Source organism: Thalia democratica, chromosome 9 (assembly GCF_965202585.1).
Source record: "Thalia democratica chromosome 9, ktThaDemo2.hap1.1, whole genome shotgun sequence".
Lineage (NCBI taxonomy): Eukaryota > Metazoa > Chordata > Thaliacea > Salpida > Salpidae > Thalia > Thalia democratica.
The window spans coordinates 22202855-22218178 of NC_139173.1; the positions used below are offsets into that span (position 1 = coordinate 22202855).

General features: G+C 25.5%; 1 protein-coding gene across 1 annotated transcript; it reads right to left on the reverse strand.

Annotated features, from left to right (window-relative positions):
* Window positions 1–12367: 12367 nt before the first annotated feature.
* LOC145844921 (alpha-scruin-like) lies at window positions 12368–14984 on the reverse strand. The gene is made up of 3 exons (XM_082952340.1): window positions 14854–14984; window positions 14673–14782; window positions 12368–13215 (listed from the first exon to the last, which is right to left on the reverse strand). Exons 1-3 carry the CDS (start codon window positions 14982–14984, stop codon window positions 12368–12370), a joined length of 1089 nt encoding a protein of 362 aa, XP_082808466.1.
* Between the last annotated feature and the right edge of the window lie 340 nt (window positions 14985–15324).

Below are 15324 nucleotides of genomic sequence, written 5' to 3' on the forward strand. Positions count from 1 at the left end.
TGTTTCTATCTGTTAAACACTTTGCAAAAAAAAAAAGTTATTATAAAAACTGCAAGTTTGAAGAAACAGTCAAAGTGTAGTCCTCGATTGGCCTGAGGTAGGAACTACCTTTAATTGGGGGAAGTCCCCTTTTTTGTGCTAAACGCTTAGCGCGTTTAGCTTTTAAGGTTTTTACTGAATTTACCTTACTCATTAGGTTTAACTTAGTAATTAATAAGTATGTAATAAACTTAATATATATAATTTCTTTAATGAAGTGAGTTTATTGAAAACGTGATGTTAATGTGAAAATTAGGAAGTAGAAATAATAAAGCAGCCAATTTATCAGTAGAATAAAACTGCGAATATAAACACAACAAGTAAACACCAAATTCTACAAACTAAAATGCCTTAATAATGTTCTTAAAGTGTCTTAATGACACAATCTTAAGCACAAAATAGGTCTTACTAAAAATACTACTAATAATACAGAGTCTTAATATATGTCGTGCTTCATGCACAACGATGGCTAAACTAAGCACAATATAATACAATCATGCAAATAAAGATAAAGTTCTTATAAAATGACAATCATAACAAAGTTCTTAAATTCAATCAGTGTCTTAAGTTCTTAAAATTAGTGTGCTTTTTGCACGATCTTATGGCTAACTGAGCCAAAAACAAAAATAACGAACAACATATCGAACTGCGCGTAGTGCGCAAGCTAGGGCCTAATGAGCATTATCACAAACATTTTTAAAGTTTTATAGTGTAATTTGATATAAAATCGTCTAACGCTCCCTGGCGGTCATTTAAAATACAACAAAATGCATATTTTGTTACATTTCCCCACCTAAAAGTCTTCAATTGAAGTCTTTTGGTGGGGTCTTGTAACATTTTTAAGTGTTTCTTACAAAATGTTAATGCAAAATTTTTGAATATTAATTTTCAAAATGTACAACATTGTTAGATAGTATTGTTTTTAAGTTCAAAATGGTTCTTATAAGTGCTTATACAATAGTGAAAAGTAGATAATACTGTCTGTCAGAAGTTTTAATAAGTGTTCACTCCATCGGCGGCCATCAGCTGCTGATTTTTCTGCCCGTCTCTCCAATCTGACCAGTTTTAGGCGCTAAGCACCTCTGTCCATTGAATACCTCTCTTCAACTCGGTTTGATCTCTTTGTAACATCAGCTGTGGTGTATAATAGCTACCAGTGACTTCGAACGTCAGAAACATTGCTTCGCGTCGTTTCAATCATCTGATGACGTATGTGGTATTTTTTCCGTTAGGATGTGCACAAGAGCAAGTATTTGCGTCTTTTGTATAAAACAATTTTTTGCATGCTCAACCATTAACTTTAAAAAAATTAGTACAAAAGTACTTGTTATAAATGGACAAGGCAAGCAACTAAAGAACATTAATAGTGATATCGATAAAAATGTTAATTGTTAATATTTCAAATGTCGTTTAGGGTCAATTTGAAAAAAAAAGTATTAAATTTTTTAATTTCTTATAGCTTTGCTCAAAAACATTGTTACTAAAATTTTAATTGTCAAAAAATAAAGTTATTTAATTCTTTTTATTAGAACATAACACAGTTAACCTCTTAAAAATATTGCTTGAAACAAACGATTTTAATAATAACAAGATAATAGCAATATGACAAAGCAATTAAATTCCTGTTGTGGCAAAGTTAATAACTTTAATCTCCATGCTTAATGCAAAATAAACAACATTATTTTTTAAATCGCATATGTTTTCATGCTTTTTGTAAAACTTTGCTACTAATTAAGTTTAATTACCCGAGTTTAAAGTACGTGATTAGCCAACTGTAAAACTTTTAAGTCTTCCCAGTTCGCGAAGCAAAAAATATCAATAAGCTTTGAAAATTGATTTTCAAAGTAATACTTTACGAAACAATTTTGAGCAAGTTCTTTCTGTGCAAGTTCAATTTTGAGCAACCAAGTTTGAACTTGTTTTAAATTATTTTAAGTTTTATAGGTCAAAAAGATATTGGCTTAAGAAAGCAGATTAAATTAGTGTTTAAAATAATTTTACACATGTATTTAATTCAAAGTTGTAAAAATTGACCTTAAAACATAAAAGGTCAAAATTAGAATAGGTAAAAGATGTATTCTTTTTAGAAAAAACACACTGTTGAACTTAATTTGGTTCTCAAAATAGCTTAAAAAAGTTTTTTATTTATGGTCGTAAAGTTTGACCTAAATTACACTTACAACACATTTTAACAAGTTGCTTTACTTTTGAAACCGAGTTGCTATTTTATGAAATCTTAGTGGAAAGTTTTTTGAAAACTTTTTATCAGCTGCATTGTTACTCGCACTTTAAGCAATAATAAACTTTTTAGTTACAACAAAATTTAAAACTGACTTCATACATTGTTTTTTCAACGTTCTTTTCAAAAATAAACTTGCTCAAATACATACGAAGTTCTAAACTAAAACTCTTTAAAACCTCTCACTACAAGAAGTTATAAAACTTATTACCATAAAATCTTAAAATATTAGTTAAAAAGCTTTAAGGTTTACATAGATTCTAAAAATACATTAAATTTAAAAACGTTTTAACAAAACTTTATATTAGTTTAAGTTGATAATGTTTTTCTTAGTAAAATTTTTTTTTTAAATATTTTAAATATTTAAAATTGATTTTTAATTTCGAAATTGTTGTTTGAAAACTATTTAAACTTAATAACATTGAAGTTATGAAGGTTAAGAAAAATTTTTTTAAGCAACAGATATTTAATAAAAACTACATTTCGTTTGAACTATGTCTAAAAACATCAAAACTTTAAAATTCATCAAAATTTTAATACAAGTTATTGTCACAACCAACAAATTTGCTGCGCTATCATTTGCTTAAATTTGCATAGAATAATTTATAATTGATTCTAAAAATAACTTTAGTTAAACTTTTAAATGAGTGTTAGCTGAATTTATTTTCCTGTATTGCTAAAAGTTTTTCAAAAGATTTCAAAAAGTATTTAAAGGTGCTTGCCTGATAAAAAATTCTATTTACCATAATGGAGCGCTCGAGATTAATACTTTTCAGAATAAATTTCTTAATTTTAAAGAGTTAAGTATTTCTACTTAGTAGAATCAGAAGGTTTAGAAGGTTGCATACTCGTGTTAAACACAAAACTGCGAATATAAACACAACAAGTAAACACCAAATTCTACAAACTAAAATGTCTTTATAATGTTCTTAAAGTGTCTTAATGACACAATCTTAAGCACAAAATAGGTCTTACTAAAAATACTACTAATAATACAGAGTCTTAATATATGTCGTGCTTCATGCACAACGATGGCTAAACTAAGCACAATATAATACAATCATGCAAATAAAGATAAAGTTCTTATAAAATGACAATCATAACAAAGTTCTTAAATTCAATCAGTGTCTTAAGTTCTTAAAATTAGTGTGCTTTTTGCACGATCTTATGGCTAACTGAGCCAAAAACAAAAATAACGAACAACATATCGAACTGCGCGTAGTGCGCAAGCTAGGGCCTAATGAGCATTATCACAAACATTTTTAAAGTTTTATAGTGTAATTTGATATAAAATCGTCTAACGCCCCCTGGCGGTCATTTAAAATACAACAAAATGCATATTTTGTTACAAAAGGAGAGAAATGGAGTATAAAAAAATATAATAGTAAGTCGGGTGATAATAAATATCAAAGGGCAGGGAGTTTCCGATTTTTCCCAATAAATGACTAGTACAGTAGCGACAACTAACTCACACATGTTCTTGGATTTATAATAAAGAGTAAAAAGAATTAAGTTCTCAGGGGTAGTTTAAATTTACACTAGATAATCTGCGGGTTGTAACGAAGGGACGAATATTTTTTACTAAAAAAAACAGGGTGATTATAAAAAGAATTAGGGAAATACTGGTCTAAAATGATCCTAATACTAAATATTCATTACATTTTAAATTAAAGTTTTCACTTGTTTTTGTTGATCGATAATAATTTTTATTTATTTTCTCCTAATAGTTACTTAATATTAAAAGAAAAACAATTCAAAAGTAAAATCCAAAAAAACTTTGTTATATGACATTGTTCAGAGATATTGAACTTAATAATTAAGTCAAAAAAAAATTATGATAATTTTGTGTATTTATGTTTGTTGTAATATATTCTAATGTTTTAATCATACATCTTTTATCTTAAAACTAACGGTATCAAATATTCACGAAAGAAAGGTTAGATTATTGACACATATTTGAAATAAATTTTTCTAAGTCTTATTTTAATCCTTTCGAGGTCACTTGAAAAATAAAATGTTCTAAGGTACTTACTACTATTTTCTATCCAATGCAAGATGCTGATTGATTATTATCAAGCAAACAACAACAACTCAAAGTTTCTTTTAAGAAAACGTCATAGTCTCGAGATTGATAATGTATAAAACAAATATATCTTCAAAAGTTAAACTTAAAACAGTAAACAATTTACAATTAGTTTTAATTAAAATTTTAACTGTTTTCATTATATTAATGTTTATTGAACGAAAAAAAAAGCGCTCGAAATATTTGGTCCAAAGACCCGGTGCACGAAAAAACCTTTCGGTTATCGAGTCGCGCACCACTTGAGTACCTTATATGTAACGTCTTGTCCAGGACAGTTTGGTTGTTGTAAATTGATTTTTTGTTTTGTTAATTTTAACTATTTATTTATTATACATGCAAACTTAAACTTATTTCATAAATTAGTAATACACTTTATAACAACTTTATTCACTGTCACAGTCAGCTTTTAGACTACACTACATTAAAAACATGGATAAAACTAAATCTAAATGTTTTTTAAAAAATTTCTAAACTAAAGTTTAACTAATACTACTTGTTTAATTTTTAGTATGTTTTGGTTTGACAAAATTTTGTTTACACTATTGAATGCAAAGAAATTTTAAATAGACAAAACTATTTTACTTTATTGTTTTTAGATTAAATTTTTGTTTCTTTAAGCAAACAAATGTATTAATTTAAGAGAAACTACTAAAAAGCATTTTATACAGTATGCAAAATTTACTTCTTGTTTTTTTAAAATTACTTATTATAATTGAATAATTATAGATGTTTTTAAACATTTATTTAGCTTGTTTTATTAGATTTATCGTTATTTGAAAGTTATGAAAGACAAATTTAAAAATAGACGTAAATAAGTATAACATACATAAACATAAATTTCAAAAGCTACATGTAAATTTATTAATTAATTTGAAAATATACATTACATCTTATTATCTTTATTAAGTGTAATCTTGTATAAAATAAATACACTAAGGTAGCTCAACTACAATAAAATTTCATAAATACTAGGCGTACATGATCTCATAACACATATTTAAACCTAATCTTACTTTAAATTTTTTAACTCTAAACTACTTAATCTTAGATATGTAATCAGTAAACAAGAGTCCGTATTAGAAGGTTGTAAGAATATGTATAACTTCTCTATATTTTTAGCTACTTTTGGTTCTATTTACATTTAGTTAGTTTAATTAAAAAGACTAACCTTGAAGAAGTTGTTTAAACATTCAAGAAATTTAATACCCTATAATTGATGAATCTTAAATAAATATGTTTAAAAATAGTTAACTAAGTATGTTTTAATTATGTGTCTTTTTAAACTGATTATTATAAAGATTTAAAAGTATCTCTAAGTTTCGAATTAAGAAATCGATCTTGATTCGAAACTTAAAGATAGTTTTAAAAAACAACTTTTAGTTTGTAAACTTTTTTTTGTGCATTTTAAATTTGGTTCACAAGCTTCGTTTAACATAGACAATAACAGAATAAGTTAATAATTTATATGGATTACTTTCTTAGAGTGGTTTCAAGTAAAATATATGTATTCAGTAAGCTATAAAACAAAAAGAACTACTTAAATAAGAAAATAGTTTATAACAAATAACTAAAAGTATCGCACACCGCGCGCAAAGCGCGTTCTTGTGCTAGCAAATAAAAGCAAATAAATAATATTATAAATAAAAATATTACAAAAAAGTTGAAATTTTTAATTTTTGTACTAATTTTCAAATATTATTAAAAAATTTTTAAAATTTGTGAAAACACTTGTTTAAACTAAGCATAAGAACAGATTTAGTTTCAAACAGAAACTTTAAAAAGAAGAAAAACAACTTAAAATATCTATTCATTTTATTATAAAACAAAATGAACTACTAATAGTTTATAATAAATAGCTAAGAGTATCGCACACCGCGCGCAGAGCGCGCTTTTGTGCTAGCCGAATAAAGGAAATAAATAATATTATAATTAGTATATTACAAAAAGTTAGAAATTTTTTAATTTTCCGAATACTCTTGAAAATTCTGCAAGTTTTAAAAAACTGCTGTTTAAACTAAGCATTAAAATAGGACAATTTTATAAAAATGAAAAAAATAGTAATTCAACTCTAAACAAATTTAGATTCGTTAACAAAATTCCTACCTCAAAAAGCATCGCTTTCTTTCGGTTTTGCTTCGCAAAAAGAGGTGCGCTTCGCGAGTTATTGGTTTAGGCTTCCATGCCTCGAAAGCTTCGCTCCGCTTCGAATAGAATAAGCTTTAGTTTAAGATAACCAGGTTTTTAAAACAGCTTAAAAGTAGTTTTGGATAAAATTATTAGTTCAACCCAAGTATACACTTTTATCTTGTAAGTATAGACCAGGTTATCAAAGTAGGCCATGTGTCCTCTTGTGGGCTATCATAGCAAGTAAGGATACAAAAAGCTGCAAAGAAGCAAGAGGGGGAGGGTAAAGGGGCAATAAGGGTACTGCTAGACAAAATCTGCTAAAACTAGAAATCAATAGCTTAGAATACTTTTGTTATATGCTTTGTTTTTTTATTAGTTCTATTAATTTCTATCAATGTTTCAAATTAACGTCCAAAAGTTTTTTCAGTTAAATAGTTATGTTAGTTTCTGTGGAAATCTTAGGCTGATACGTTTTTATAAGAACAGTTTCTAAAAAAACTTAAATGGTATGTGTTACGTCCTTTAATTAACATTTTAAATTCAAACTGTTAGTTGAACCAAATTAGTTGAATCTGATTTTATTCCTACTTTTGAAAGTTCACTTTGAACAAACCGTTCTACATCGTATTCATTTTGTTCTTCGGGTTCAACTTGTTTCGAAGTGATTGGTGCAGAACGTTTTCTATTGTCAGCCATGTTTACTTTACTTTATCTGCTTAAACATTTACAGTTTCAATAAGCGTAAAATTAAAAGTTAAAAACACTTTGATTTTATGTTTTCTTGTTTAAAATAAAAGCAATATGCAATACTGCTATAAAAAATTTCACAACAACTTTTAATTTAAAAAGTAAAACTATACTAGTACATTATTTTAAATATCGAAGTCTTGGACAAAAAATTAAAACTTTCAAAATGTTCCTTTAAAGTTTATTTTGTAGTAAAAGAAAATTTTATTAATGTAATTAATTAAAAATTAAAAAAGTAAGTTTACAGCTTATTTTAAAATTTCAAAGTAAAGTAATATACATAACTAGGATTTTATTTTAATCGAAGCTGTAAAGTTTTAAAACTCCAAGTCTTTTATTATATATATTATATGCAAAATAAAATATAATTTCGTAACTATACTTTATAACTGTTACATACATAAAAAAAATATTTACAAATTACGTTTTTAATAATAATCTTCGAGGTTAAAACGGTGTATTAATTTTATCTTTTACTATTATTTTATTGTTATTTATTTGTATTTATTAAAGTTTTAAGTTTTTTTGCTGAAGATAACAAGTTGTTAATTATTTTATGAGCTGCTACAACAAAATTAATAATACAACTCTGCTATTTTTAACTGAAAATGTTTTACTCATTTTTAAAAATATTAACAAAAAAAATATTTTCTAACTTGAACAAATTTACTTAACTTGTTAACACCTTTTGATTAAAGAATAACCAATTAAAATTAAAACTGTTCTAAAGATTTTATAGATAATCTTAAAAATTAACATTATCAAAAAAAAGTTTAATACTACAAAAACTACCTCAAAAGAAATCAACAAAAAACCTAACGAGCTAGTAACAAAATTGCTATAACAGTGTCTAACGATTTGTCGAGATGAGTTGAATATGTTTTGATTTCGAACGAACTAAATTGCTTAGACACTCCTAAAATGAAAGAAAGCAAGAAAAAAGGAGAAATAAAAAGGTGTTTTAACATTTAGAAGATCTCGGCATTGTGCAAGAAAATGTTAGTTTAACAAGTCCTTCTACAAAAGTTACCTAGATTTTTATTACAAATTGTGCTCTTTGTTGATAGTTAAACAAACTTAGTATAATTACAAAATAAAACAGCGCTTAGAAATACTCATAACTTTAATTTATAATATTTGTTATACGTTTGTTTAAACTTTAATGAACCTGCATCTTTAACAGACTCTAATTCTAGAAATACTGTTTTCGAATATTAAATTCAAATTTATAGAACTTTTGAAAAATATTTCAGATGACTATAAAGACACTCTAAAATAATTTTACTAATGGTACATTAAGTAAATTTATTCAAAACGATATGACTTTTACTAGCTTTGCTTTAAACTTACAAATTGCAATTTTCAAAACAGAGATACACTTTTTAATGCCTTTCACTTTAGTTTTTTTTATATATTTTTTTAAGATTTTTGGTAGTTTTTCGTGATTAATTACAATTAAGAGTACACTAACAGTTCCCACCTGCGCACAATTTCTAACCGCAAAGTTCAAACCCAAAATTTTCCTTTTCTTTAATTTTATTGTTGTTTTCCTTTTTTATTATAATAACACCAAATTTACACAGTACTCTTTCTTTATATAAAACTCGTTTCTGCGTGTTAACTTACTCGAACGGAGCTATAAAAGTTGAAAAAATACAATTTTATGTATGTATTTTTAATTTACTATCTTTGTTACCCTTGTCATTGATCGGTTTTTTTTTCTTATCATTTCTTTTTTACTTATTGTTCTTTTAATTTTTTACTCTGAATCGTTTGGTTTAGAATTGTTAGTGTAATCTTAGTTGTAATTTACCACGGCAAGCTGTTATAAAGCGTAAACATTTTTACAAAAAAACTAAAGTTAAAGGTATTAAAAAAAACATTTTACTTTTCTTATATAAATCATAGAGACCAAAACAAGCAAAACAAGTTAAAAAATCAAAAAATTTCCACTAAAGTTTTGGTTACCTTAAGAAGCTTAATCTATTTATTACTAGTAGTGTTACCTTAATATTATTTTACTCAGTAGTACAACCTAACTTTCTATTATAACTAGTTTTTACTTATAATTTCATATAACGCTTAATTTATATTCTTTAATATTTAAAGTAAAAACAGTATTTAAATTTAGTTATTTTTGAAGAAAAAACTTTTTATTTTGCTTTTAATAGCATTTAGTTTATTAATTTCTTGAGAACATTATATTTCAAAAATATTTTAAGAAGGTTTAAAGTTTAGTGCCTCTTAGAAGTTATAAACAAAAAACTGCACAATTACTATATAAGTAAAAAAGAAAATTTTACTTTAAGTTTGTTTTTATAATTTATTTAATTTACTTTAAACTTGTTATAGTATTAAGTACTAATAAGAAGTATGTTGTGAATCTTTATAGGTTCTTAAAATTTTCAAATACATTAATATACTCGGTGTATAATTGATTGTAAACAATATAACTAGTAACTTCTAATTCTAATAAATAGTTATAAAATGCTTCTATATTTTGTATAGATACTAGTTCAAAACTAATGCTCACAACTAACTTTTAAAAAACAAAAACTAAGCTTCTTTGAAACATATAATATAACATTCAGTTTTGTAATTTTAACAGACAAATAAAAACTTATTAGCAAAAAGCAAAAAAAACTTTCGGTAATACTTAAAAAAAAACAAATCAGAAGTTTAAAGTCTATCATTAAAATGAATGGATATAAAAGTTATTAGAAAGTAAAATCTATTTCAATAACTCTTATATCGTAAAATTAAATAATTTTTTTTTAAAAGCGTAGATAACTTAAAATCAATGTTTTTTGTAAAAATAAACTTAGAAAAGTATTTGCTGTTTAACTTTTTACGTTTGCAACATCTATAAATCAGAAAATAGAAACTCAATTTAAACTCATTAAAATATTCTTCTTTATAACAATTCATCAATAAAAAAATAAATACAACTTTAATAATATTAATCAAATAATTTAATTGAACTTTATTTATTCAGCTTGAATAAAAAAGACAAAAGTTTTAAAAAGAAAATAATCATGTAAAAAAGTTATTATTAGTACATAGCAATAGTTCACGCTCAAAATATTTAGTAACTTTAGTTAAAACTATATAAATTAATTAAGAATCTTTTTAGTTTTTATTTATTTACAAACTGATGTTTCTAATGTGACGTCATAATAAATATTAAAGTTTTTCACCACTAGAAGGCGATATTAAGCACTCTAAATAGTCAGTTTGATGCTCAAAAATGCAGCAAAAAAAATCGGAAAAATTATTAACTTTCAACTTAATTTACATGATAGATTATTGTAAAAATATTTGCAAAATGTGAAAACTAGCTTATAGAAATATATGTATAGTTTAACAAAAGGGCAAATCATTTAGGAGAAAGATGTTAGATGTTTTTACAAAAATACTACTTAAACTGAGAGTGAACCTTGTATACAATCGTGCAAAATAAATGTTGTTTTTATCGTAAGCTTCTCGACTGCAAAATAACAAATAAAAATTCTACAAAAATTGTAAACAGTTTTATTAAATCTAAGGTCAGCAACAGATCCTATCAGGCAAATAAAAATTTATATTAATAAAAAATATTGAAAATACTACAAAATATTTTGATTTAACCGCGCTTTTTATTAGAAAAAATACAAAAAAAATTTAATGTAACAAAATGGCTTCGCGCGTAATCGGCACTCACATGTTTGTCACGTGGTTTCGACACCAAATATGGTCAAATAGAAAATATAATTTACCACGAAAATTTTAAGTAAGCAGTCAATCGAAAAATCATCGCAATAAACTATCAGAATGAAGTTATTTGGAAGTAAATATTTTTTTTTGGAATCTGAAATTTTGAGATGTTTGACTTAGATTAATTAGAATAACTATATGGAAAAAGAAAATTGCTTTTAACAATATTAAGGTTAATGTGCTAGTTAAAAGCTGTGAAAAATAAGATCAAAAAAATTTAAAAGTATTTATTAGTAAATTTTTAGGCGAATGATTTGCAAACATTAAAATAAAATATAAAAAAGCAATACAATTGTGAAAACAACTACATAGAATTAAAATTGTTCTTGTAAATAAAAACAGCTAACTAGTAATTAAAAATAGCACATGCAACGTTTAAAGTATTACACGTAATAGTAAAAATTTATATTTTAAAACAATAAACAACTTTTTGAGCTAAGCAATAAAAACAAAACTGTTTAACTAAAGTTAAATAAATCTATGTTAAGCTATATAGCTAAAGTAAAAATAAAACGAAAAAAAGTTTTTAAATATTACTATGAATTAATTTTTTAAGCTTTTATCCAATTATTTATTATTTTTAAAACTCTAGAATACGGGGTGAAAATAAAATTTATCACTGATTTTAAACATGTTCCGCGGTTTTACTGTACTTTTATAAAATTTCATCTACATAAAGAACGTGCTTTGAAAAAACCAAAATGCTTCAGTTCATACAACAGAAAATACTTTATTTATTCAAGCTCAAAAAACTTACTCGAAATCAACTCCTTAGCGCTGTCAGTGAAAAAATATCAAGTTGGGTACTTTTACAAAATTGCAACTACAGAGCGCCAATCCAAATTCTCGACGATGACTTCGGTCGCCCAGAGTGTGATTTTCAATATGCATCTTCATGAAGTATCCTATGGGATTCTGAACTTGTTTACTTTTGAATTTTAGGTCCTTGTACAACTTGGGCATCGAAGACATCTAAAGCCGTTTTGAAAGGGTGATTGAGTTATGCGAATTGTTTTCTGCCAAAAAACCTCAAGTACAATGATGATTTGCTCAGTAGTCCATGGCATCTCCATGCCCAAACTTGGTAGACTTTTTAAACTATAATATTTGTATATAAATCTGAAAAATATAAAGATTGTGTTAATTTGTAAATTTTTGTTTTAAAATGTTTATATCATTTTTTTTGTGTTTAAATGTCTCTGAGTAATTAACTAATCTGAAACAACTAAGACTAAATAAAGCAAACAAAAACATATAACAAGTAGTATAAATAAGTTTGTAAAATGTTTTTTAAAATCACTAAATCAAAACAAAAAACTATTAATTCGTTTTTTTTGTTGTCGTAAAATACAAAAACCATAGGTAGGCGAAAAACAAAGTCATAAAACACAAGCAGTAAAATGAGAGTTTGAAAACGGCATTTTTACACCTTGTTCTATTTGTTCAGTGTTCAAGTCGAAAATTTCAACGCTGTCTATTGCATTAGATCCAGTCCAGCCGCCAAGTATTTGTAATTTTTCACCAACTTTCGCAACTGCAAAACTACTTCTCGCCACACGAAGCTGGGTAGGAATAATTTCGACACGTTTTGTCACCGTGTCAATTTTCTCAATCGTCGGTGTTCTCACCAATCGTCCACCATCAAGTTCCCCCCCGAACACATAGATGAAGTGTTTGTGGGCAACAGCTTGGTGACGTCCTCTTGCAATTTTAAGTTTAAATTCTGATGTTTTCCATTTTCTAGTTGATGAGTGAAACTCTTCTGTTGAATTCAAAAATCTGTCTTCACTGTTCCATCCGCCGATCGCGTACACTATACCCTCTACATTCACTAGAACACTACCGCTTCTCTTAATATTCATACTTGGCAGATTTTTAAACTTTTTGGAGCTTGTGTTAAATAAAAAGCAACCGTTAGTTACACCACATTTATTCCTATCAAAACCACCAGCAATTAACAACGACTCCTCATCATACAAACATAGTCCAAAAAATGTTGGATTTGTTTTCATCGTGGCGACTATTTTGAATGATTTCGATGAAACGTCGTATTGTTCTATTGTATTGCTGTCATCACCTCCAACTAGGAAAACACTGTTCTTTACTTTTGAAGTATTGTGATGAATTCTTTTAGTCGGAAGATCTGGAAGTCTTGTCCATTGTTGAGTTGAAGGGGAAAATAAGAAGCAAGAGTTTACGTTGTTAGAACCTCCGAACAACATGACATCTGTTGTTTTTTATTTTATTTTTACCATAAATATTGAACTGTTTTTTTTTGTTTATCTGATTGTTATAATTTTTAATATCGTTAAATGATCCTTCTTTTTAAACTAACTTTAGTTTATTCGATATTCTTTACCGAAACTTGTTTTAGTTATTTAAAAAAAAAAAACTGTTAACGTAAAAACAAAACTTAACATTAAAGGAAAAACTTTAACCAAAAAACCTATTTTAACTAAACATTTATTTTTAGTTTCACTCATGATAAATAAAACTGTATACGTGTACTTAAGTGTTTTTTAAGAAGACAAAATATATTACTAAACTTTATTATAAGTGTATTGACAATTTTTATAAATTTAAAACTTATCAAATGTTTTGCTTTAAATATACTAGTAAAGTGATTTTTTTAAACTATTTATATGTTGCACTTAAAAATTATATTGTATTTATAATTTTGTTGTTTACTTTATTTAAAATTAGATTGGAAGTGGTCTAGTATTGATTGTAATTACAATAGTGTTTTATAAAAAAACTAATTAATTTCAAGCTAAATTACCATTCAAATTGTTGGTAATAGTAGATATATATCATAAAATATTTTATGTTAAATATGACTTTAGCTTAAGAGGCAAATTTTCAATATGACTTTTCAAAACTAATACAAACTATTTATATATATAACACAAATATAAGACAAATATGTGTATAACATAAATTTATATTTTTACTTAAACCTAAAAATTAATTTTAAGGTTTTTACTGTTAATTTGTTTAACTTTCAAACTAAATAAACTTTTATTATTCCTAGCTTTCAATGTATTTTCTTGTCGATCTTTATAAAACTTTAATTCCATTTGTAGTTTTTTTTCCGATATTTCTAGTTCTGCTATTCTTTGATCTTTTATTTTTTTATTAAATTTTACTTACAAAGTTTTCTACTAAGTTAGATTTAAAACTAAGTACGCGAAAAAACAATCCTAAAAAGATACTTGAAAATTTTAATAAAACAATTTTTTAAACAAGTTTAATAGAAAATATAATTGAATGATACATTGCATAAAAAAAAATTTAATGGATTTACAAAACTTTATAATAAAGTAAAAGAACAAAGTTGCTTTCCAAAAGTTTCATACATTTGGTAAACTTTTTGCTTTAAAAATATTTTAAAAGCATATAATGCTTTGAAAAATGTGAAAACTACTTTTTTTGTATGAGAAAAAAAGAGTTGGAAGAAAAAAAAAACTTAAACTTTAGTCTTCTAAAAAAAAAAAATTATCAAAAAAATGCTCAAAAAATTTATTTCTTATTTTAAGTTTTAAGTAAATATTATTTGAAGAAATAAATAATCAATTAGTATTATTCAAAAAAGTCTTAAAAAAATTATATTTAATACTTAAAAGATTATATTGTAAACAAAATAAGAAATTTTTATATAGTTAAGTTTATACAAGTAACACTCACAAAGTGCATTTCCTACTTCACTTTTATTTAAGATTTTAGAATTGTTGGATGCATGAGTTCCACCAATATGCATACTTCCATTAGAAATTACAAAATTATTGACGACATTTCTGTGAAATTTACTATTATTTATTCGGATTTTCATTAAAGTATTTTAATATTTGTGTATAAAATAACTAACTTGTCCTTATTAGTTGAAACTGATTTTATTCCTGCTTTTGAAAGTTGACTTTGAACAAACCGTTCAACTTGTTCTTCGGATTCAGTTTGTTTCGAAGTGCTTGGTGCAGAACATTTTCTATTGTCAGCCATGTTTACTCTACTTTATTAACTTTAAAGCTGTATTGTTTTCGAATGTAAGTATTGCGTCATACAGTGTTTGTAGTTTTATTTTGAGCAGTACATAACTAAAATTCTTTTTTTTTTCATAAATGAATCTTATGTCCTGGACAAGTCATTAAAAGTTATCCAAGTGCTGTACGACTCGATAACCAAAATGTTTGTTCGTGCAACAGGTGTTTTATTATCGTTCAATAAACTGTATATATTATCTGTATGTTATTTTCTGTTTTTAGAAAGATTTATTACAATCTTGCTTAAATAACTCATACCTTGTCTAAAAAGTGATCTATAACGTTTTAGTTTTACTTTC